The sequence below is a fragment of the Lissotriton helveticus genome, chromosome 3_2, assembly GCF_964261635.1.
Source record: "Lissotriton helveticus chromosome 3_2, aLisHel1.1, whole genome shotgun sequence".
NCBI lineage: Eukaryota > Metazoa > Chordata > Amphibia > Caudata > Salamandridae > Lissotriton > Lissotriton helveticus.
Genome location: NC_136062.1, coordinates 311,989,437 through 312,014,941, shown reverse-complemented (window position 1 = coordinate 312,014,941; position 25,505 = coordinate 311,989,437). Strand labels below are relative to the sequence as shown.

Here is a 25,505-nt window from a genome sequence, read left to right as displayed (position 1 = left end):
TGCGTTGTTACATCGTATGCATTGTAACGCTTGCGAAGTAATGGTATGCGGACTAACATCCGCATACTGATGGCTGTTTACCGGCAGTGGGCAATTGTCCTACGCAAAGGAATCCGTGTGCAGGGCTTGCATAGGAGCCCCTGTGCGGAACTTGGACCAGGTCGTAAGTAGGACATTGGCGAGGTCTTCATTAATAGGAGAGTAAGGGTTCAGAAGGGGAGACTTCTGGCTGAAGCACCTCTGTCAAGACATTAGTCTCGACTGCCACAGAGGGAAGCTGAAGATCCAAGACCTCAGCCGTCCTACGCACCACCATAGCAAAAGATGCTCCTCCTCCGTAGTCACAGGAGGAGAGACCAAGAGAGTGCAAGTTTAGGTGTCTAACCCACTGGCTTTCGCCAGTTCCTCATACTAGTTATTCTCATCTAGGGGATGCTGGTATACATAAGGGTCTCAAACCTCTCCTATTTGTCTCCCTCTCCAGGCCTGTCAAACTGTAAATGGCAGACTCCGATCCGGAGAGCATGGTCCCGGTCAATGGCAAAATCTGCTCTGTATCGGAGTCTGGAATGACGATGGGGATGGCACCGCTGTGGACCGCCATGGGTGCTGGCACTGGAGCAGGCACTGAGAAAGGTCTTGGTCTCGCTGGCGGCACTGCTCTGGATCCAACATGGGATCTATGGGGCCCAACTGTTTCTGAGGGTGAACCTGCTAGGAAGGTATAAAATATTAACTTCATAAAATTCTTTATGCTGGACGGGGGTCCCTCTGACTCCAGACAGAGTTAGGGATGTGCAGAGAAGACCGTGACTCAGGCTCCGCTGAAGCGCGAGACCTGGAGTGCTGAAGCTCCCACGCCTTGTCAGAGAACTTTGAAGGGCACGACAAAGACAAAGACATCTTCGACTTATAAGACTTTGACCGGGACGACTATCGCCAGGAGCAGCTCAGCGAACGGTTTCAGGACTTTACGTATAACCAGGATCTTGAGTATCTCGTGAGTGTGTCCAACTTGGGCAGGATGGAGCTTAAGGGATCGCTTCCTCTGCGCCTTCAGGTGCATGGTACGGTAGTCCCTGCAAGTCTTGGAGTTTAGGTCCTTCTCCAAGCACCACAAATAAATCAAGTGTTAGTCTCTCATACACATCTGCCTGTGACAGGCACCACATGGTTTGAAACTAGTTGGCTTATCTGGGGACAGCCTGTCACACCCGGAGAGAAAATCTCTACAAAAACTGAAAAAGTTTGACAAAAGAGAAAATAGCCAGTCAAAAAAATGACAGAGGGTCGCTCTTCACGAATCAGCGCCATCTGGTGCAGAAAGCAATCAAATGATGTCAGTACACAGGGGTGACCGCTATATAGGTACCGCGCACGTCATACCCAAAGCGCAGCAGAACATTTCCTACTGGTGCGCAGAGGTACTGCTGACAAACATCCTCAGCCAGTCTGACGCCTGGGAAATACTCTGAGGTAAGGCATCTGCAGCTAGAAGTCTCTATCAGATACATGTCCCACGACTGCCATTGAACCCTGTTGGCAGTTTTATACTGCCAATTTGACTTGGAAAAAATAACCCGTTGCTAAGCCTTAAACTCTATTTTTATTATATATACTTCACCCCTAAAGTAGGCCCTTAAGAGCCCATAGAACAGGGTGCATTGTAAATAAAAAGTTGGACATGTACTTTTAAGTTTTACATATCCTGGTAGTGAAAATTTCACAAATTTGTTTTTTACTACTGTGAGGTCTACCACTCACATAGTATAACATCGGGCTACCTTATTACATTTAATAAGTAATACATTTTCATTGGGAGCAGGTAGGAATGTAATTCTTGGTGTCCAAGAAATTATTAATTTAAAATCATTTTTCAATGTAAAGTCAACCATTTTTCAAGGGAATTTTGAAAATGGCAGTTTTAAGATGTTAGAAAGTTGACATTTTCTAATCGCAATCATTTGTTGCCTGTAGCTTTTTCCTGGGTCACATGACAGGGTGCAGTTGCCCTTTGTGTATGCCTCTCAGACAGCAATCACCCAATTTAGGGACTAGGAGTGCTTGGATGGGCAATCTTAGGCAATATGGCGAGTGGGGGGATGAAACTGTGCACAGCACTATTTGCACTTCAAAAAGGCTGTGCCCTACGGCACCTTCTCATGGGGCAACATATGTTGATTGTTTCTCAGTGCTACAGGCTGGCGTACTGGGCCTGGCTCATGGCATACCCCTGGCAGGACATCTGGGACAGGACAAGATCTTCACAAGGCTTGTCTCCCACTTTAATTGGCTCGGGATGAAGACAGCCTCAGATACCTTCTGCAGGTCAAGTCCCACCTGCCAGACCAGTGGGAAACCAGGGAAAAAGCTCAAGTCTCCCGTGAACCCCTTACCTGTCACAGGCACCCCCTGTGAAAGGATGGGCATCCACATTGTTACACCCTTGGACCCCAAAACCACCATAGCCCAGTTGTCATAGTGGGAGACCACGGTACAACAGAAAACACATTCACTTCAGTGACTAATCTACATCATTAGATAAGAACCAAACTCCAGGAAATCAGGCCAAATCGCCCTGAGAACACTCCCCACAGTCTTCACTCCTTCATATTTTCAAGCACTAAGAAATGAATAATCATATCAGGATAAGGTAAGCCTCTAAGGGGAGGAGGGGGGGTTGCTTGTGAATCTATGAAAGATGCAAATACTGGAGAACTACAGTTTTAGGTAAGTAATGTGTTTTCTTCTCCAGTATCGGATCGTTTATTGATTCACATGCTTGAATCAGAAGAGCGAGCAGTTAAGGCAAGGTACAATAATGAACATGCGGACAAAGTAGCAGATGGTGGAATAATAAAATAAACGAAGGCTCACCTTTTTGGACTAAATCACGTAATACTTTTTGTCCCAGTTGACAGACGCTTCTTGTAGAGTACACTTGTGCCTTAGTCAAAAGAGGAGTTCCAGCCTTGTGATGACCATACTAGATAGCAGCAGTACTTCATCATGCAATACTTTGTATGGAAAGTGGAAACCCTTTCCAAGGTTTACCATAAGCAATCAACTACTAGTCGGATGTCCTAATTTGTTACGTACGGTGTAAATAGAATTTTAGATATCTGTTAAGTTTTAACGTGTGTAATGTTCTTTCTGCCATGCTCTATGGATTTAGAAAGAATATCTTTAGTGTGATAGGCAAAGTTTGTTGGCACCTTTGGAATGAATTGGGGATAGGTTCATAATATCACTTTATCCTCTCTGAATTGTAGAAATAATTATTTAACTGTGCATCAACTAAAGGATAGAAGGCTTAAAATACAAATACAAACTCTCGGCCTATGCAAACTACGTTATCTACTGATCAACAACACTTTGTCTCAAACCTACTACAAGAATTGGACTTCTGTATTCAGTATGTCAGGATACAATCTCAGCCTGGAAACTGAAGTTGATTCCAGTCTGTGCCCAATACACATCTTCCCATTCTGTAAATTTAAATGTAAAATCCATGCAAATAACATACTTAGGGAGTTCATTCTTCAAACACTGTGTCTCCCATTGTAAATCAAAAGAACCAGAGGAAATCTGACACAAAATATCAAGTTGATTCCCAACCAACTTTTCCTGGTGGGTTGATGGGCGGTAGGGGTGTGATAATGATCACACAGATGAAACTACACAGCATGTGCATGGCCTCACAAATGTTTCCCCCTTTACTATTTCTGGCAGATTAAAAAACAATAAGCAAAGGGAAGCACTTCTAAATCTCAAATAGGACATTCCAGTTATCGAAAAACTGTAAACTTCACCTTACCGGACGACCCAGTGGCTCCTTCGTGGATTAAGCCTGAAGCTACCTACAGAACCTCTGCCGCTGACAGAATACTGTGCCAGAAATAACAGGAACTCAAGCTCAAATCTGCTATTTCCACAGCTACCAAAACACGTAACCAGCAAGTACAGCTGCTCCAAATCTACTTCCACGGCGCAAGAGGTTTTCATCCCACCCAAGACACTGGTCTCACAGCAAGCAGCAGAGTACTGGCCTGTCAAATAACTCATGGAGGCGGAGTTAAGTCAAGAATGCCACTATTAAACACACGCGGTTGTGCTGCCCCATACAAAGCTGTTGACGAAAGAAATAATCAGTCAACACTGTCCACATTATCTTCCCAGGACACAACCCCATGTAGAGGGAACTTTTTCTCTCCACGTTTAAACCTAACGCACCAATTGCTAAAAATAATTACTAACTGCTGGCCTTGTATCAATCGAACTTGAGAAAATCAATGCTAGATAAACGGAAATGCCAGACACGCATAAATGAAAGGAAAGTGATCAAAAGCTATTAATGATAACAACCTTGAAGTGTGTGTGGACACCACTAGTCAGTTTCTTAAAATAAGAACTCTTCTATCAGTGAGAAGAGAGAGAGGAGACATTGTTGAAGAAGTCCAAAAGCCACCCAGATAAAGAAAAATAACTCAACTTGAAAGAAATTACGGTAAGGCTCTGTAGCTACTCTATCTGCTTATACTTCTCACCTTGATGTGCATTTTTAAAACTATACTTTATCTTCTCATTTGAAGCTTCGTTTCTTCCAATTAACAACAGACACCACTGACTCAACTCGTGCGTTTGCTACAAGCATGACTTGTTACTTGAAAATCAAACAAAAAAAAATATTAAAAAAGAAAAAAGTCATAAGGTGTCTCAAATGGACATCTGGATGGGAGGACCACATATCGCTGTATGCAGAGGACATTTTGCTCTATCTGGCATCCCCAATTACGTCCTTTAATGTGCTCCTGGACATATTCCATGTGTTTGGTAGATATGCCGGCTACTCTATAAATTGAACCAAATCAGGCCGGGCTGGGCCCTGGTATTTTTATTTCATATTTTTGTTGTCTGCACATCTTCGCTGCTTTCCACTGCAGCAAATTTTCGAACAAAAAAACACGGATGATCTGCAGACTGTAACTCTGTCATCTGCTACTGTGAACTTATCGGCTTCCTCCAGTATTCCAGTATTTATATTTTATAAACTGTGTGTGCTGATATCTGCGATTGCCTATCAGGCGTAAGGTCTGGTTTATCCAGAAGTATTATGTCTACAAAGAAATTACGTTCTGGGAAAGTTTTAAGGGACAAAGTAGAGGTGATATCTGAACCCGCACGCTTGAGGAAAAAGTCTGAAAATAGTGCGCTAGTGAAAGGTCAGATGCAGCTGGAACACATTTGGGAAAAATCAGGAAATAAACTCGCAAAAGACCCAATAATCTTAAAGACTGCTTTATCACCTCACTCGCAATCACAAACCAATGTGGAAATGGATTTAAACACTGACGTACTGATTGAAATAAATAAATCTTCTCTTTCTCAAATGAATGAATTAAATTCCTTAGCTCATGATCATAATACTCTCATCGAAAGAGAAAAGGAGGAGGAAGACTTTGCTGCTACATCTATCTCCACTAGTATTGATCTCGAACTTTGTGGTCGATACATGGATAAGAAACTTTTGGCCCAGGTTGGGGATAGTAAAACTCCAATTAGAGCAACTCCATCTGGAATGCTTTTATATAGCAGCACCCCTTCAATCAAATCCCAAGATGATTTATTAACGCATAGTGATTTGAAGTCTCCTCAATTTAACTTATCGGGGATTTGTTCTTTTGTTCAATCTAGCTATCCAAAAAATGAGAAACCAATTTCTGAATCTCTGATAGCGCTTGAACAAATATTGTCTTCTATATTGTTACTCCTTGGTAAATTTGCTGTGAGTTCTGATTGTATTTTGTCATCTGTGTCTGAGATATTGAAGGAAATGTTGTCTAAAAAGGGTGCTAATGTTACATTACCCCCCTCTGAACCTGTAGTTGAAAATGTTACATTACCCCCCACTGAACCTGCAGTTCGAACTGCGTCAAATTGTATCAATCTCTTGCAGGGTAATATCCCTATGAAATTGTCTGTAAAGGCAGACATCCATACACCTCTTAAGAGCCCTACCTTATCTGTCACTGGACAGAGCAAACTCTTAAAGCCCATTGTCAAGGATGATAGCTTGGTAGAGATGGTGCAAACGATCGAAAATGATCTTTTTCCCATCTTTACTCAGGAAAAAAAGGGCCCGGATGGATTGCCGGCTCAGACTAAAATCAGAAAAGAAAAATCAAAAGGGAAAAATAGGAAGTTATTACGTAAATATAAGAAAAAAAGGCCAAGGCAAATCATTTTCCAAAAAAACATAAGCCCTGAAGCGCGAGAGGAGTTAGGAAATGGGGATAACCCACTACTGAATATCACCAACAATAAGGTAGCGGACGATGCATTTAATAAAGTATTGGAGGGTAATATGGTTGGGGGCTGTACAAATGAGGTAATTCCATCTCATGTGCTACAAGCGCCAGAACCCTTATCCGTGCTGGTTGATGCTACGGGAATTCCTCCGCAAGTGGTAAAAGTATTAAATCCAACTGCATCTATTTTCCGGCCCCAACCTGATACAGCTAGTGGCTTAAATATTCAACCAGTAAAATGCGCAACGATATGTGTGGATACACTAACACTGGATTTTCTTCCGTTGTTCGATCAGGATGTAAAAATGAATAGGTCTTGGTTGCTTAACTGTTTTAAAGAGATTGATAGTCTAAAATTGATTTTGTCAAATGATATTGATTTAGTTCTTCCAATAAAATCAATTACTGGACAACGAACAAGAGTAACTTTCTACTCAAAAATAATTACTAATCTTGTTCTACAACAGGCGGAATTTTTCCAATGTAGAGGAATTGACGTATTACCTTATTATAAGAAGGCCTTATCTATTGCCTCTAGAGATAGTATTGTTAAGCCAGTATTTACACAGGATGATCATTACTTTGGTAATAAAGATCTAAAAATCTGGGTCTCAAAGGGCAAAAGAATGGTATCTCAGGCCCTGCCATTGCCTGATAATACAGATGTCCCTCTAATAGAAGACAATCAGATGTGGAACTGGTTGCCCGGGGTTTTATCTACTAATTCCGCGAGTAACCCACGACTCTTCCAACATCTTTAACAATAATTTAAAAATTGTCTCTTGGAACGCTGCTGGCATGTTTAATTCCCCTGAGAAATTTGACTTTTTATCTTCTTTAAACGTTGATGTAATATGTCTCCAGGAGACGTGGTGTAAAAATCTCCCCTATGTAGGGAAAGAGTTTTTTGTCCTGGAGGCTTCAGCAAAACCTTCAAAAAAAGGCCATGCGAAAGGTGGAATTGCTTGTCTTTTATCCACCTCTCTTCAATGGCAATATACACACTACTCAGACTCCAGTAATCTCTTTCAATCCATAACTATCAGTAACTTAGGCAATGTAGGCACGCGGTCTTCGTTTGTTATTTTAAATGTATACATCCCTCCCGAGGAATGTTTTAATTCAGTTATGAAGCGAATGTTTTCTTATGTAACAAAGCTATTGGAGGCTGAATATCCCCCCTATATACTGATGGTTGGAGACTTAAATAGTAAAATATCCAACTCTACTTTAGTTAAGTTCAGAAATAAACTTAAGGAAGAAGTATATAATATACCTCAAATGGCTTGGCCTACTAAAATAAAATCTAATAAAAGAGGTAAGATTCTTTTGGAGGAACTTAGCCTCTTAGAAGGGCTTATTATTAATGGTAGAATGCCCTCTGATAGTCCTGCCCATTATACACATGGCTCATACAGGGGTGAGTCTATTTTGGACTATGCCATTACGGACTATGAGTCGTTCCATTTGATTAGGGATATGGCGATCACTCATTCTTTACTGAGTGATCATAAAATAATTAATTTAACTCTTTCACTAACCCTTCCTGAAACTAACTCTTGGTCCTTAAAGCATAGAGATCTTTCCATTGATCGAAGGTCGGGTAGATGTTTTTGGGGTCCCACTACCATGAAGGATGTACAAAACCTCCTGGCTCAAACTTTACTAGAACTCGATCAGTGGGAGGGTACAGAATTCCTACAACTCGAAAACCTTATTAAAAAAGTTATTGGATTTGCCAAGAAAAAGGGAAACCCTAAAAGACCACATTTTTCTCCTAGTCCTCTATTTTTCCTGAATAGGGAGATAAATGCACTGATCAGGAAACAATATCTTAATAGATCTGAGGAAAATGAGTCTCTACTAGCATTATTAAAACGTAGGAGAGTTAGATTGAGACTCAAATTGAAAAGAGAAAAAGAAGATTCTCTTTGGATTAGTTTGAGGGAGGCTATAACCTTTAATCGATCTAGAGAATTTTGGTCCATAATAAGGAAAGGCTGTGGTACCATAGTAACTGCCCGTCCTATAGCCATCTGCGAAGAAGTCTGGACAGTATTTGTAACTGCATTATATGCTCCAAATGAAGTACTGGAGGATATAGGTATGTTGGATTTAAATGGTATGCAAAAAATCATTCTCCCTACTGAAAAAACAATAGTTACTGCGATAACGAGTATGCGCTCTACCGGAGCCATGGGTCCAGACGAACTGCCCATGTCAATCATTAAGCAGGATATCGCTACTTGGAGTAGGATTCTTCTCCCTATATTTCAGGCTTGCTTTTTAACAAGAACTGTCCCCGACTCCTGGAGGGGTAGTATATTAATTCCTATATTTAAAAAGGGGGATCGGGAGCTGCCATCTAATTATCGTCTAATAGCTTTATTAGATGCCATAGGAAAAATTTTCGCCAAATGTATATTATTGTTAATTATGGAATGGGCAGAAACTAATAAGATTTTACCAATGGAACAAACTGGTTTCCGTGAAGAGCACGGAACGTTAGATAACCTGACATTATTGCAGGTGATCAGTGACAAGTATGTATGCATCCGTGATGGTGGCTTATATGCCGCATTTATTGATTTCTCCACGGCGTTTGACAAAGTGGACCGTCCATCGCTGTGGAGAAAATTGGCGGCATTGGGTATGCCAGGATACTTACTTGCATTGGTTCGATCTCTGCATATGAACACATGGTGTAAGGTGCTACAAGGCGGCGAAGAGGGTCTCACTTCATCCATCCCCTCCCAGAATGGCCTTAAACAAGGGTGTATACTGGCGCCTATATTGTTTTCTTTATATATGGCCGACCTCCCAACTTTTATTTCATCTTGTGAGGGAGTGGCACCGAAAATTGGAGGGTCTGCTATATCTATCCTAATGTATGCAGACGATATTCTTGTCTTGGATTTGACCCCGAAGGGTTTATCTAACCGTCTGCTTGCATTGAATGAATTTGCTGTAGCACACCATATGAAAATTAATACATCAAAAAGTAAAATCATGTGTATCTTTGGTAAGAGAAAATGCAGATCTAGCAATTATAAGTGGTTTATTGGGGGGCAAAAACTCGACGTGGTTAAAACTTACCCTTTTTTAGGCAAAATAATATCAGCGAATCTTAGTGAGATTCCCCATATCGAACATAACTCTCGCAAAGCATTGACCCATGGTATGGGGTTATGTTCGTTATATAATGCCACTGGGAAGAGACACTTCTCACTCTTTCTGGAAGTTTTTAAAGCAAAAGTGCCAGCTACTCTCTTATATGGAATTGAATTAGTGGAGCTGAAATATTGGGGATTCCTTCAAAAAATGGAAGGACGGGTACTTCGGAAAATTACATCGCTTAGTAATGCATGTTCTACTTCTTCATGCAGATTAGAATTCGGACTCCGAAGTTGCTGGACACAGGGACTGGTGGCCCTGGTAAGATGGGTAGCATGCTTGGCTAGAGGAAAACCTGGTACCCTAAGAGAACTTATTAAAAAGGAGTTACTGGGTAATCTTAATGATTTTTCCTCTCTACTAAAAAATTTTAGGAAAGCTGTGGCCCTGTTAGAGTTGGATGAGAGTACCCTATTTTTACTTACTCCCTCTGAACTTAAAGCTTCATTAAAAAGAGCATCGTGGGAGTTATGTTATAAGCTGGATACCCTTGCCCAACCCAGATTATATGACAGGGAACCTCTGCTAGAAACATACACCCCCAAGCTGGCCCAACAATATTTGACCTGGAATATTCCTCATGGAGTCCGTAGGTTATGGTACCTCCTACGACATGATTTGCTCCCTCTTAATTCACTCTTAGCAAAATGGTACGGGGGTTCCCCTACATGTAACTTTTGTAATGTCGCTGTACAAGATCGTAACCACGTCTTGTTTATCTGTCCTGCTTTACGCTCCTTGCGATTTAAATGGATTAAACCTATTTGTTTACAATTGGGAATTGCAAATGCTAAATTGTTTTTACATGCTCTTTACTGCCCTCCTAATGAACTGTTTTGTTGTAGAATTTTTTAATTTTTTAAAGGGTTCTTAAATATTTATTGAGGTTGCTGGGATGTTGCCGTGGTTCACTTTAAGAGCTGATAACTGTAATGTTTTGTTCTTTCGTCATTAATTTAGTATGTTTATATATCCCTTTTTCTTTTGTCTGTTACTATTGTATTATGGTGTGTTTAATTTTTATGTGGCCCTCATCGAGAGCCAAAACATAATAATAAATTTTGACTTGAACCAAATCAGTGCTGTATGTCCTCTAGGGAAAGAGACCTTCTGTCCCTCTGGGTTATCAACTGGCGGAAGCTACTGATGGCTTCAAATACTTGGGGATCTGGGTCTCTAAGAATCCGTCCAGATTTTATGATTGCAATCTCCTGCCGCCTCTTGTGCATCTTAAAGCTGACGTACTACATTGGAAATCGCTTCTGTTGTCTCTCTTGGGGCAGGCAGCCCTGTTCAAAATGATGTCTCTCCCCAGGTTCATATATGCTTTGCACAATACTCCGCATCCTGTACCACCCTCGTATTTTAAGGAATTTGATTGTATCATATGGGACCTGCTGTGGGAGGGGTAGCCACCTTGTATTGTGATACACAAACACACGTTGGTGTGGTTCGATGGGGGCATCGGACTTCCAGATATATGGAAGTATTATTGGGCATCACATTTAGCGATGATAAACCAATGTATGTATAGGCCGCAGGGCAACCCGACTTCCAGATCGACAGATGGCTCCTCCCGGGAGGTAACTTTGACGGGGCCCTCTATGTGCGGTCATTGAAACCTACCCTGACTGGCCCAACTGGACATGCGGTGCAGGTGTGGAAAGAGGCTAACAAAAGCCTGGGGTGGGAGGGGATAGTCACACAGGACACACCGCTCTGGCATAGCGAGCAACTGGGCAGACTGAGCCGCTCGAAGGGCTTTGCTAGCCGGGACCTCATAGGAATATCCAGGGTGGGTGACTTGAGGAGATCAGTTGGGGTGGTCCCTTTTCCTTGGCTGCAGCAGGAATACGAGCTGGCGCACTCAGAACATTTCAGGTATCTCTAATTCAGGCATGCCTTACTTGTGGTTCTCCCCAAAGGGTCTGAGCTCTCAGAGTCCACCCCACTTGAAGATCGAGTCCTCAAGTGGAGGACTTGAGGATCGAGTCCTAGATGGAGACTTCCCAGAGAAAGCCATATCACTCATTTACAAAAAACGATTAACAACATGGGGGATCCTCTAACTCGTCTGAGGACTAAGTGGGACCATGACGTGGCGGGTTTGTAAGATGACAAGTGGCTGGAGTTGGCCATCTCCTCCAGGCTTCGCCTGGTGCAGCTGAAAATTCTCCATACGTCCTATCTGTCGGGGTCGCTGTTGGTTCGCATGGGATTTTGCTCAGATGGCGGCTGTGTAAGGCGGTGTGGGGAGGAGGGAACATTTGTCCACACACTGTGGGAATGTGCTACTATTCAGAGCTATTGGGAGGCAGTGGAAAGCCTTATGGAAGAAGTGCTGGGTCAGCAGATAAACGTCTGGGGCCCCATCAACCTAACTTCCAAGGAGCGAATATGGGTAACCCTGCGGCTGATGGTGGCAAAACGCAACAATGCGAGATTATGGGGGGCTCAGAGTCCACCAAGTTCGAGGATTGGAGTAGTGATATGGACTGGTGAATGGTCACAGAAAAGGCTAAATAGGAGCCAGGGGATGCCCAAATAAATGGATGCAGGTTAGAGGGCAGTGGAAAACTCACAGGGGAGAGATATGTGAACCTCAGAGATCAAGAGAAGACATTAGAAATGGGATATAACCATGTTTCAACGGGGACTGTCATTATGTTTTCGTGATCACTATGTCTTGAATACCCTTTGTAAAGTAATTAATATTGCTATTGTACGTGTAACCTTGCCTTTCCTTCTGTCATGCCTTGACTTCAATAAAAAAAGATTTACAAAAAAAATGTAAAAAATAGATCGATGAGGCAACCTGTTGCACTTTAAATCAACTTGAACCAACTGGCCTACTATCATGGTTTGTTTTAAATTATTCACCCCAATTTCACCAGTTAGTTAGATTTTGTTTATTTCAGAAAAACCTCTAGAAAGGAACTATTATAATATGTACTTATTTTTTTCAAAAGAAAAGATTGAGTGAAAGAGACTACAATCCAATACTTTATTTTCAATCATGTCAAATATTTACAATTTAAAAATATGCTATCTTCTGTATTAAACAGAAATATGACGGCATGAAGACATATCAAACAAAGAAACTAGGTCTATGCTTACATTAAGAATCTTTAGGGTTTAGAGGAACGGTGTACAGGGAAGTTCTCACATGAATGTCTGCTGTAAAACGTAGCTGGAAAATATGGACCTATTTGATAGCATAATAAATGTAGCATAATAAATGTTTGCACTTATCCATCATGTGAGTACATTAAAGTGTAAGTTAAAGAGGGGGGCAGAATCCATACATGTACCAGGATCCTTAACTACCCCACATCCCTTCTCCACTGTTTCCATCCATCACTCGACAGAGACTGGGCAGAGGCGGGGCATTAGGAACTGGAGGTCTTTTGGAGGCGCTGTGGTAATGGACAACCAACTTACCAAAGAAACAGAAGCAGTTGTGTGCAATACTAAACAGAATGGGGGTTAGGAGCACACTGCCTCTGTCCCAGCACAGTTGGCCCCTTTGCATCCTGGTAAATGCAGTACACAGTTCAAACTTACTTCAAAATTAGCTGGAGTTTTTCACCAAAGTTGGTGCACAAATTGCTGTATATCTCTAGACACGTGTTTCTGGGTTGAGCCCGTCTTCAGTAGAGAGCAGCAGTATTAGAGAGCAAAGAAAAATCGTCTGGGGTTGCTGGAAATGCTGCCAAGTTTCTCTCAGGTCACAGTACCACTCACAGGCACACAGGTGCAACTCCAAAGCTCGTCAGCTTGCTGGCTCAAGGGAGCCTTTTAAACAGAATGGGGGTTGGGAGCCCACTGCCTCACAGTCCCAGCACAGTTCGCCCCTTTGCATCCTGGTAAATGCAGTACAAAGTTCAAACTTACTTCAAAATTAGCTGGAGTTTTTGGGATAATAAAACTGTATTCTTAAGAGGTAAGAAGCAGGTTACAATTCATGCCATTTTTCTGAGTAAGACAGGGTTCACTACCATGTACATGAAGCTATACATTAGGACCCTTGGTGTTTCAGGACTGTGCCAAGGCCTGGTTAGTATATCAGGGCGTTGAGGTGGCGCCTCATCTTTGCTCTTGCTAAATTACCCAGAAGAACGGCTTCCTCATATTCCAAGTAGAAAGATCTACAGAACTATAGCTTAATTTCCATAAAAACAAGCAATCCTGTTGAGACACATGCCGCAAAGATGTCAATTAAAGCATTCCTTGGATAGGATGATGTAGAAAGTAACAGTATAAAATACACAAACAATGCATGTCACATTCATATTCATGCTGTTGCGTGCAGATTAAATTCTGAGGCATGTACAACAGATCAGGGTTCTGTAGACAGATTTTAGCAAGCAATGAGACACTAGGATTGAAAAAGAAAAACATTTTAATCAGAACATTTGAACTCACTGCTCAGACAGCACAGAAAAGCATCTGAAGAGAAACAATGAGGAGGAAAAGCAAGTCGGTCCAGAAGGTGGCGGGTAATGCATGACCAAATGCTTCCCTGGTTGTTCATAATGCAAAGGAGAAGAACTCCACACACACAACAAACGAAATCATACTCGAGATAGCTCCATGATACGTTTGGAGTGAAGGTGCTGAGCACATTAGTATAATTTGTATTTAATGCCTAATAAATGACTAGCATGTGTACCAAAATCCACAATGGGTTAATAAAAGAGAAGTTCTACTAAAAGTGTAGCATGAAAACTTAAAATAAAATAAAAAGTGTGGCTATATATCTGCAAGACCCTTGCAGAATTATTACGTTGTTAATTTAAATTGGTTTAATACATTTATCTTTTGTAAGCTCTGGCAGTGGCATCATTCATTATTTTAAACATTCTGATATAGAATAGCATGCAAGTCTCGCAAAATTGCAAAGAAACACAACTTAATTTCCCACCAACTGTACTAAAATAAATGACAGTATAAAAGAATTCCATTTGTTTTACGTAATGTTTATAAACCTATGAAAACTATGTATAAATTGTTAGTGGTATTCTGCCTCCATAGTGGTGTATTACAGGCACTATTTCCCAATAATTTAACAAAATGCTGAAAATACAAGTGCTCACAATTGGATTATGTGCTTAGGTACAGTATCTACTATACCTATGCACTACTACTTCAGAACTAGGAACCCACCCTGTGAACAGACAAATCAAGCACGCTAATTCAGTGAAGTGAACTAGCCCAATCACTTTAAGATGTGTCACCAACTTGAAAGAAAGGTCCATGGGTTTATGCGCATAACTGGTCACGTAATCCTGGCCTGAAATGCAAACGATCCTTCTAGTAGTAAACATTTGAAGTAAAATAACATTGGCGCAAACAAAAAAAAACAAATAACTGCATGGATTGCAAAAGGTCTTCACGCAGGTGCAAAAAAAGTGTCATCTGTGACCTAAGTGACAGGTCCTGTTTTACGGGACCAGATCTGTTGACTTTTACTTCACAGATTAAATTTATAGATGTGATAAACCCACTAGAAAGCAGGATATTCCGCAGCCACAGATTTAAGAAAGTTGGAAGAAATCTAGGTTTGCAAGGAAACAGGGGGGTTGAGTACATGGAGCACGAGGAACAGTCACAAAAGTCTGACATTGATCCCTATTTACAATAATTCCCATTGTATTAACCCCTTCTATGCTCATGACGAAGTCAGCTCGTCATGAGCCACGGTGCTGTGTGCTCATGACGAGCTGAGCTCGTCATGCACGCTGGGCTAATTCCCCTGCTGTGCGAGCGTTCTATGAAAACGGGTGAGGTCATGACGAGCACAGCTCGTCATGAGCACACGAGTACTGTGGCTCATGACGAGCTGACCTCGTTATGAGCTCTGGGGCGCTGTGCGCGCCCCACCCCCGCCCCCCAGCACAGCGGGGGAAACAGCCCCACAGCCAAGGGGTTAATCACCCTTAAATGCCTAAGTAGAATGACTGCTGCTGGTTTAAGTTAGTATATAGGCTAAAAGAAAATCGACAATCACCACCATGTTTTTAGGGGTGCATTGGAGGCATTTTCCCCATAAAAATGTTTTCCTTGAGAAGAAAAAAATGAAGGGTCACAAATGTGTTAATACATATTTCTCCTAAAGGTGTTGTTTGTCGGTCTGTCTGCGGACGGGGATAAGAGTGCAACTAAGAATACTCATAAAAACAAGCATACAAAATATAAGATTTTGCTTTCGCCTCTCAGTGTGCAAACAACTACTCTCCTATTCTTTTAATTTCCAGCTCTTTTTCACTGAGCATTCATAAAATCTCTTTATGGCAATTCAAAAGTCCATCAAAACCTGTCTATTTTGACAGCTTCAAGAAATAGCAGTGACGCAGTGTCATTTTTCAGATCCTGAAGTGCCAGAAGTCTTTTAATCTTCAAGAGTTTTAAATATAGCTTATGTTATTTTCACCACCACCAAGAAGGGACTAGTTTTATCATACTGTCCTTATACATTAAGAGAGGGCAAAGTGACAAAGTTGCTGCAGAAGAGCTTTGCATATGCAAAAAAGGACAAACGTATCTTCATGGTGACTACACAACTCTTAATATTTAGGCTCTTTCCCATTATAAACTTGAGTACCCTGCCACAGTAGTTGGGCCAGCAATTGCTTCCCTACTCATTAAAAATATTTGCATACTGGTACCATGCATATGAGTGTCATGCATGTCATGCTACCGTTCCAGCTTGATTTTGCACTCTCTTTCTTGGAGATATGGGCCAATAAATATGCATTACAGTTATTGCCTCGTATCTGGTGGGAAGGCATAGGGACTTAAAGCATCAGAGTGAGCAGACAGGCAACTTCATCCTACTCCTACATCGTGAATCCCATACTCAACTGGTGGGTAGACTGCACACAAATATAGAAAGAGAAAGGAAGGAGGGAGGGTCAAAGTAACACTGGACAGATTGGTCTTAGGTGAGAAGGTTGTGGACAATTTATAGGCCAAATCTCGTATTGAAACTTGGGAACACTGCTGCACCTATGGGATTATGCCAAGAGCTCGGAGGTGCACTAAGATTGCATCTGACAGATCCACCTGGTCGATATCATGGACATCACGAAAGAAGTGTTCCATGATCAGAAGACGCTTCAGATAAATGGTTTGGAGATTACACATGCTAGGATCAGGTTCAGTCCCTAAAGGAAAGCCGCATGCTTAGTGAGAGGGAACAAATCATTAGGATTCTCGGATGTCTATCGATGTGATGGCTGACCATGGAGGGACCAGGCCTGTTTGGGTAGAATCCAAAGGGATGGTTTGGAAGCGGCTACCTACACTGTGTCACAGCTAGGTGATGGGAAAAATATACCGCATTGTCCTCTTAACATGTGAGAGAGTTGATACTCTGTGGTTGTGGGTATGAAAGCACTTCAACCAATCGCTCTAAGGGCGGACTTTGAGTGACAACTTCTAAGTTTTTCAAGTAGACGTACAGAGCAGCAGTACCTCAAAAGCAGCTATGCAATTTAGAACAGTGCAAAACAAGGAACCTCTTGAAAGCTAGTGCAAATTAGTATAAAAAGAATCACAAACAAAAGAAACACACACGCGAAAATAAATAGATCTCTCTAATAGAGACAACTTCTATTCAGAGACTGGAGTTCGTTTGACCCCCTTACCCCGCAAAAAAGCGCACCCGTCACAGCGCACATTTCAGTTCTCTTTCCTGCCCTCCCCGCCTCCCCTCCCACTCAAACGCTCAATGCTTTTTCAGTCCAGCAGGTGGGAGGCTACAGGCCGAAGCAGCGCTATGAGATGGCGCCGGCAGCAGAATCACTGCCTAAGAGGCAGCTGGGAAAGAAGGCTCAGTCACCAGATTACGGCTAGGATGGCCAAGTGAGTAAAACATGTCATTGATGTCCATCTCCCTGCAAAGAGTATCTCTCAGCAGCAGAACTGACTGGCTGACTGCTCGTAAAGCAATGTTTATAAACGGAATACAATGAAAATGTTTGCTACGTGTATTAATACATGCTGTTTTACATTTTACATACAATAAGTCATTCAAGAGCGTTACCAGGAATTAGACAAAAAAAGGTACATGTATATATTTGGAAAGCTCAGCAGAGAAGGGCGAGTACCAGAGATGCTGTGGCCGCTTCACACTCGGTTCTGTTTCTAATCTAGGTTTAGTCCTCGCTGCTGGTAATAATAATAGAGCAAGATAAGAAGAGAAAGCAAAATGGTAGCCTTGGTCTCTGCTGTAAAACTGTTATTCAAACCAACATTCCGCTTCTATATTGTGTGACAGCAGCAGGAAGGTGGAGAGCAGGTTATAGCAAGGTCCTCACCAAAGCAGGACGTCATGATTTACTTTCCAAAAACGGAAGCCTGTAAACGATCTTACTTGATGACTTGGTTTATCGTATAAAACACAATTAAGTAGTCTTCGGCAGTATAATGTGCAATTTTAGTTGTACAAAAGCGCAGCGGGGAGCCGTAAACACCCCCTGTGGGTTTAAACCCCCTCATCGGTGGACACTGAAACGTGCCATCCCCACAACGAGTGGAGCCGGTTCCACACTCTCAAGAGACGAAACAAGGGTCGTGTGCATTACTTCTTTGCCACACGCATGAATGGCTGGGATTTCACTGTTTTTAAAGTTCTCTTCGCAGAAGGAACAACATTTCCGACTGCAAACGTCGACAGAGGCCTTGGCGCTTCATGTTCGTCATTCTTGCTTGCGAAGTAGTCTCCTAGTAAGCAAACACACACAAAGCATTAGCACCCTGAGTCAATGCTGTTGGTCCCTTTAATTCAGGTGGTGGAATCCACCTGTAGCACTCATCTGCAGCAACTACCCAGGCAGAGCAGTCGGGAAGAAAACATAACATAGATGCCATTAAGATGGCCACCATTCTACAGCCTCCCTGATGCGACACCTCAAGTAGCTGCACAGATAGTGAAGGCTGGCCAAACTAATAATAGGATGAGGCAAGCAGAAGACAATACTTTATCCCACTTTTGCTGGGAAAAAACTGAAAAGCAAGCAAGGCAAATAATTCTATTGTTGCAGTTTTAAAAGAATCATTTGAGGACCTACATCTTGAAGAGGCCTGGCTCACAACATCCTCTTATTCTGGGTTAAAAAATATGGTGAACATTGCAACTAAACGAATCTCGCTGTTAATGGACAACACTGCCTTTTTTAAGAAAAACCATGCATGGGCAGTGATTCAATCCTACCACTTTCTGAAACCCCAACCGTACCTGTCTGAACACTTCTCCCATTTTAAAAAGCACTACTTGACGCTGCTGTGGCTGGGTTCATTCCCTACGAAGGATCTGACTCCGAAATGGAAGTTTACATGGCCTACAAAAGAATGTCGCCTGTGCGAACAAGGAGAAGAGTCGCTATTACACCTACTATGCATTTGCCCCCGTTATTAGAATTTCGAAAAACAGTCCTCTGCGAGAGCGTTAGGAAAAACCAACTGAGGTCATGCAGAGCCGCAGTCATACAATGCCTTGGCGGCCTGTCAATTCAACTGTCCTATCGAGCCATCACCTTTTTGAAAAAGGCAAGCCAAAGAATTGGACAAAAAAAACTAAGCAAATTGTACGGCTAAGTGATGACTGCATGGTCATTCTTTATCTGCACTGACACTATATATGAAGTTTTTACTAATACTGATTACAATTTTAATATTTTTGTTTTAACCATTGTTCACGATTGAAGCATAGGACTGTATAACGTTTTTATTCTTTTGTACTTCACAGACTTTTATTTTGAACTATGATGTATTATGTGCTTTTTCCAATCTTTTAGGATTTTTAAGAAATCAAATTAAAGTAATATTGACTGACTGTAGGTAACTGAGAAATCTAATCCTATATATTTCAAAGGCTATTTTAACCGATGAGAGTTCTCAGATCACGATCTCCCTTTAGTCACACATTTAAAAACAAAAATAAAACCCAATTCATTTCAAGGTTTCTAAAATTTCCAAGTCACAGATGGAGATCTTTACCAAAAACATTTTTAACGAATTCTGCTTGAAGGCTTTTCTGGTTGCCAAAGATGACAAGACGGTTCCATATCAGCATACTGCAAGTGTCGTTATTCAACACAAGTGCAACTACTTCACAAAGGCTTTATCTATTATTTTTGCAAAATGGAGGTCCATCTATGTACCTTCAAGCCGTATATTATTCTAAATTAGTTTGGGTCTACAAATACTTTTCACAAGAATTGTTGCACCAAGTAGGTTCTTGAGTAAATGTTGTCTATATTGCTTTAGATAAATAATCTCAACAGAATGTTGCTATACGGCCTGTTCAATGCAGTAGGAAAAGCTAATATATACATGTAGGCAATTATATAATGCTTCCTCCTAAAACTCTTTCAGGTTTATAGTACATTGAGATTCATCACAAAGTTTTAGTGAAATTATGTAGCTTTGAGCCTAACCTTCAAGAAAAGATAGAGTATGTTGGGTATGAACTCTATGGGCCAGATATACCACTGTTTTTAGTGGCAGCAAATGGAAAATCGGGGGGTTGTAGTATGTACAAACCCTATTTTGCGAGTTGGTACCCTATTAACGACGTGCAAAATAGGGTTTGCGAGTCGCTTTTTTAAGAGCAGGCAGTGATCCACTGCCTGCCCTTAAAAAATGAAAAGAATTTTTTTTTTTCAACCATATCCAATTTCCTTAAGAGAAAAAGGGCTTCACTAAAATAAAAAAGTTACTTTATTTAAAAAGAAAACAGCAATGGCGGTTTGCTGTCCCCCAACAGGCCACCAGCCCTGTGTTCTTGCCCATTCCGAATGGATCACAAATTGCCAACTGACTCATTAATATTGATGTGGCAGGTCATTTGCAATCCCATTGGGAATCGCTAAATGTGTCTAAGACACATAAGTACATGCCATTTTGGGAATCACAAAACAAATCATAATTATAGACTCGCAAAATGAAATGGTCATACATCTGGCCCTATGTTAATTTCATCCACTTATCCTCAATGGTCATTTAACACGGCACAGTCAGAACCGTGATGCGTGTCTGAGAAACATATTATTTTGTAAGACTTGTCATGTACTATTGCATGCTGTTCAGCGTCTCCCCTTCACCCAGAATAAATAGGTCTGGCTATTGTTTTAATGAAAGTGTATTGGTTGACAATTTTGAATGCCTAGAGGGTGAATCAAGAAATGTTCAAATTGTGGACTGATGGACTGGGTGCATAGGTGGATGAAAGGGTGATTAGGTGCAATTTTCTCTTCTTGCCTTCACACCTACACATACCAATCAAAACCTTCAGATATAAAAATAGTTAGCTAAATGGCTTTGCTACTTTTCCATATTTTCAATGTATTGCTCCCAAGTAGCTCAATATTATGTGTGACAGTTTTAGGTATTCCTGATGGTAAGAAATGTGATTATTATTTGGGGTGGGCAACTGCCCACCCCAAAGAATAATCACAACTGTAATCAGGGTGAACCCTTAAACTAACGAAATTAACCTGAGCTCAAGCCCCTGGCGCACAAGTTACTACTTGTATAACGATATATCTGTAAGAGACATTAGTTAGTGATAGATTCCTTACCTTAGAATATCCCCAGGCGTCAGACTAAATCCGGAAAATTTTGCTTAGCAATACACCTGCGCGCCGGCAGGCGTCGTCCGCGGCTCCGCGTCAGTCGTCGGCATCTTCAGCGTGCAGCGAGGCCCACGTAGCTGCCTGACAAATGTCCTGCAAGGGCACTCCTCGGCCCAGGGCAGTCATAGTCGCCGTGGCCCGAGTGGAATGAGCCCTCAGCCCAACAGGAGGTTCCTTCTTAGCCAAGGAGTAACACGCCTGGATGCACAAGATGATCCATCGAGAGATGGTCCGCTTGTGCACCGCCCGTCCCTTCTTAGCGCCCACGTAACCAACAAAGAGTTGGTCATCCACCCGGAACTGGCGTGTGCGATCCAGATAGTAAAAGAGCGCACGTTTTGGGTCCAGATGGTAGAGCCTCTCTTCCTCTCTCGAGGGATGCGGAGGCGTAAAGAAGGTGGGCAAGGTGATGGACTGCCCGATGTGGAAGGCCGTGACAACATTGGTCAGGAAAGAGGGTCTCGTCCGCAACACAACCTTGTCCGGATGGACAGAGAGGAAAGGAGGTGGGGAAGAAAGAGCCTGGAGCTCACTCACTCTCCTGGCAGAGGTGATGGCAACCAGGAAAGCAGTCTTCAAAGTAATAAGACGGAGAGGACAGTTATGGAGCGGCTCAAAGGGAGCACATATTAGATAAGTAAGGACAAGGTTCAAGTCCCACTGGGGCATCACGAAAGGAACAGGAGGAAACGTGTGATGCTCTTCAAAAATCTATTTACAATTGGGGACTTGAACAAAGATGGCTGATCAGGTAGCCTTAAAAAGGCGGAAAGGGCAGAAAGGTAGCCCTTGATAGTTCCCAGAGCAGAGCCCTGCTGGGCAAGAGAAAGAAGGAAGAGGAGAACCTCAGAAAGGGGGCAGAGAGTGGATACACAGCCTTTGCTGTGCACCATGCCTGCCACAAATCTGTTCCACCTGCAGGCGTATACCGACTTTGTGGAGGGACGCCTGGCTGCCAGAATGACATTACAGACTTCAGGAGGCAAGTCAAATGGCCTCAACTGTCGCCGCTCAATCTCCAAGCTTGTAGGTGGAGATTGGACAGGTTCGGGTGGAGGACCGTCCCCTGCTGCTGCGACAGAAGGTCCTCCTGAGGAGGCAGATGAATCGGGGGATCGACTGACATGCTGAGTAGCTCTGGATACCAATATCTTCGTGCCCAGTCTGGAGCCACAAGGATAACCTGGGCCCGGTCGCGCCTGATCTTCTTCAGCACTCTGGGCAGAAGTGGTATAGGCGGAAAGGCGTACAATCGACCGCAACTCCACTCGCGACGAAAAGAGTCTCCAAGCGAGTGCCGCCTTGGAAATTCCAACGTGCAGAACTGATGACATTGCGCGTTCTCTTCTGTGGCGAATAGATCTAACCAAGGCTCTCCCCACTGCTGAAAGAGTCCTTGCGCCACGTTCGAATTCAGACGCCATTCGTGATCCATCAAGCACCGACGGCTGAGTTCGTCCGCCCTGGCGTTCAGAGAACCTGCCAGGTTTTGAACCACCAGGGTCACGCCCTGATGTTCCACCCACTGCCAGAGGCGCAGAGCCTCTTGGCATAGGGTCCACGACCCCACCCAGCCCTGTTTGTTGCAGTACCACATGCACTACACTCCCCCTGACAGATGGGAGGAATGCCTTCAGTGCAAGTCGGAAAGCCCGCAGCTCCAGAACGTTGATGTGGAGCTGGGACTCCGCCGGAGACCAGAGGCCTCTGATCTCCGCCTCTCCCATGTGGCCCCCCTAGCCCTGGAGGGACGCGTCCGTCACAACTACGTGCTCCGGTTGGGGAAGGGAGAGGGATCTGCCGCTGACCCAATCGCGGTCCGTGAGCCACCATTGCAACTGTCTTGCAGCGCCCTCCGAGATCAAGACATGGTCAGACAAGTTGCCCTGATGCTGGGCCCACTGAAACTTCAGGTCCCACTGCAGAGCCCGCATCCGCCACCGGGCGTGATGCCACAGAAGGATGCAGGAGGCCATCAGCCCCAGAAGCCGCAGCGTCAACTTGACCGAGACTCGGGATAAAGGCTGAAAGATCGGAATCAGAGCCTGAATATCCCAAACCTGCTGTTCGGGAGGATAAACCCGAAACTGCGCCGAGTCTAGAACCACACCGATGAAGAGGAGCTTCTGAGACGGACACAGGTGTGACTTCGGCACATTGATGGAGAACCCCAGCAGGTGCAGAAGATCGGCCGAAGTCTGGAGGTGGCGGACGACTGTCTGAGGCGAGCCCGCCTTCAACAACCAGTCGTCGAGATAGGGGAAGACTGAAACCCCTAACCTGCGAAGATGAGCTGCGACCACCACCATCACTTTTGTGAACATCCGTGGGGCGCTGGTAAGACCGAAGGGGAGCACGGTAAACTGAAAGTGCTCGTGGCCTACCGTGAACCGCAGGTAACGCCGGTGGGCCGGCAAGACGTGGACGTGGACATAGGTGTCCTGCAAGTCCAACGCTACCATCCAGTCTCCTGGGTCCAGGGCAGCTGAGACCTGAGCCAAAGTCAGCATCTTGAACTTCTCCTTCCGGAGGAAGCCGTTGACGTTCCGTAGGTCCAAGATAGGGCGTAGGCCCCCTTTGCCCTTCTTGGGTACCAGAAAGTAGTGGGAGTAACAACCACACCCTACTTCTGGCCCAGGAACGCGCTCGATGGCCCCCTTGGCCAAGAGGGCCGTACCATCCTCTTGCAGAAGTTGCAAGTGATCCCCCGACACGCAGTGGTATTGCGGTAGCATGGCTGGAGGGGTCATCTCGAAGGGGAGGGAGTAGCCCCTGCAGACGATTTTCAGCACCCACCTGTCCGACGTGACAGTGCGCCAGTGGAAGAGGTGATGGCGAACCCTGCCCCCCACTGGCGTCACATGGGCCTGAAAGCACGGACTAGGAGGGTTTTGAGGCGGGTGCTGCAGGGGAAGGTGTGGACTGGCCTCGCCGTTGTCCCCGACCGCCGCCACTGCAGTTTACACGGCCGCCACCACGCTGTGTAGCAGTCTGCGGTGCGTGGCTGGCAGCACGTGTGGGAGCGCCCCTTCCTTGGCCAAGAAAGGAGCGAAAGGCACCAGTTTGCTGGCGTGGAGCCGAGAGGCCCAAGGACTTTGCCGTAGCCCTGGAGTCCTTAAAACGCTCAAGCGCATGGTCTGCCTTGTCGCCAAAGAGGCGATGGCCATCAAACGGCATGTCCAGAAGTGTGGCCTGGACATCGGCCGAAAAGTTGGCGGACCTTAACCAGGCATGGCGTCGAACCGCCACCGTCGTTGCCATCGCTCTGCCCAGTGAGTCCGTGGTATCCAGCCCACACCGGATGGAATAGCGCGCTGCATCTCGACCCTCCGCAAGGGCTTGGGCGAGTTTAGTCCGGGCCTCCTCCAGACATTGTGGCAGCACGTCCGCGACCGTGTCCCACAGGGTGTGGGTGTAGCGGCCCAAGAGGCATGCGGTATTGACTGACTGCAGTCCCAAACTCCGGGGCGAGAACACTTTCTTTTCGAATTGCTCATACCTCTTGGATTCCCGATCAGGCGGAGCCGTCGGGAATGCGGTCTGGGAAGTGGAGGCCTGGGTGACCAGGCTTTCGGGGTGGGATGGGTGGACAAAAAGCAAGGGTCGCCCGGGGCCGGGCGGTAGCGTCTGGCCACGTTCCTATCCACAGGCTGACCTGTAGAGGGCTAGGACCAAGTGCCCAAAAGAACGTCACACAAGGCCTCATTAAACGGCAGCAGAGGCTCAATGAAGCATGCTTGCGGTTTAAGGACCTCAGTGAGGAGGTTAGTCCTCACGGCCTCGACGGGGAGCGTCAGGCCCAAGGCCATGGCCGCCCGTGTCAACACTACACTGTAGGCAGCCCCCTCCTCCGTAGCCACGGTGGGAGGGGAGACGAATCCAGTGTCTGGCAAAGTGTCAATCCACTGGCCTCCCGAAGCTCATATGTCCAGTCCTGCTGAGACTGGCACTCCTGTGCCAGAGGGTCCACAGACCCCTCCCAATCACCCTCGTCACCCATCTCCTGCAAGTCAGGTTCAACAGATGGGGCCGGTTCGTGGAAATAGAAATCTCCATACGAGGTCGAGAGCGGCGCCCAGCGGCGCTGCTCTGGCGCCGAATTGAGGGCAGGATCGGGGACGGCGTCCGTAGGCGGCGCCGGGGGGCGACACCCGCAGGACCGGCGCCGGTGAGGTCGACCGGCGACGACCCGGATCCGGAACCGAATCCAGCGAGGGCCTGCGGCGCCGGGACCGAAGTTGCCGGCGGCATCGGGGCAGGAGCACCCGACGGCGTCGGAGCCGAAGCACCTGACCCGCTAGGCCCTCCAGCCGGGACCGTTGGGCCCGGAGGCGCCACAGGACCCGGCGGAAGAGGGCGCTCGACCTCCGCTGACGTCGCGCCG

At 44.6% G+C, this 25,505-nt stretch overlaps 1 protein-coding gene across 3 annotated transcripts in view; it reads right to left on the bottom strand.

Annotated features, from left to right (window-relative positions):
• Window positions 1–13,866: 13,866 nt before the first annotated feature.
• KIF18A (kinesin family member 18A) overlaps window positions 13,867–25,505 on the bottom strand; it is a 379,530-nt gene continuing 367,891 nt past the window's right edge. For all 3 annotated transcript variants that reach the window (XM_078684198.1, XM_078684201.1, XM_078684200.1), the window contains one exon: window positions 13,867–18,209. In XM_078684198.1, the coding sequence (XP_078540324.1) occupies window positions 18,067–18,209 (143 nt within the window). In that variant the 3' untranslated portion in view covers window positions 13,867–18,066. The remainder of the gene's footprint in view (window positions 18,210–25,505) is intronic.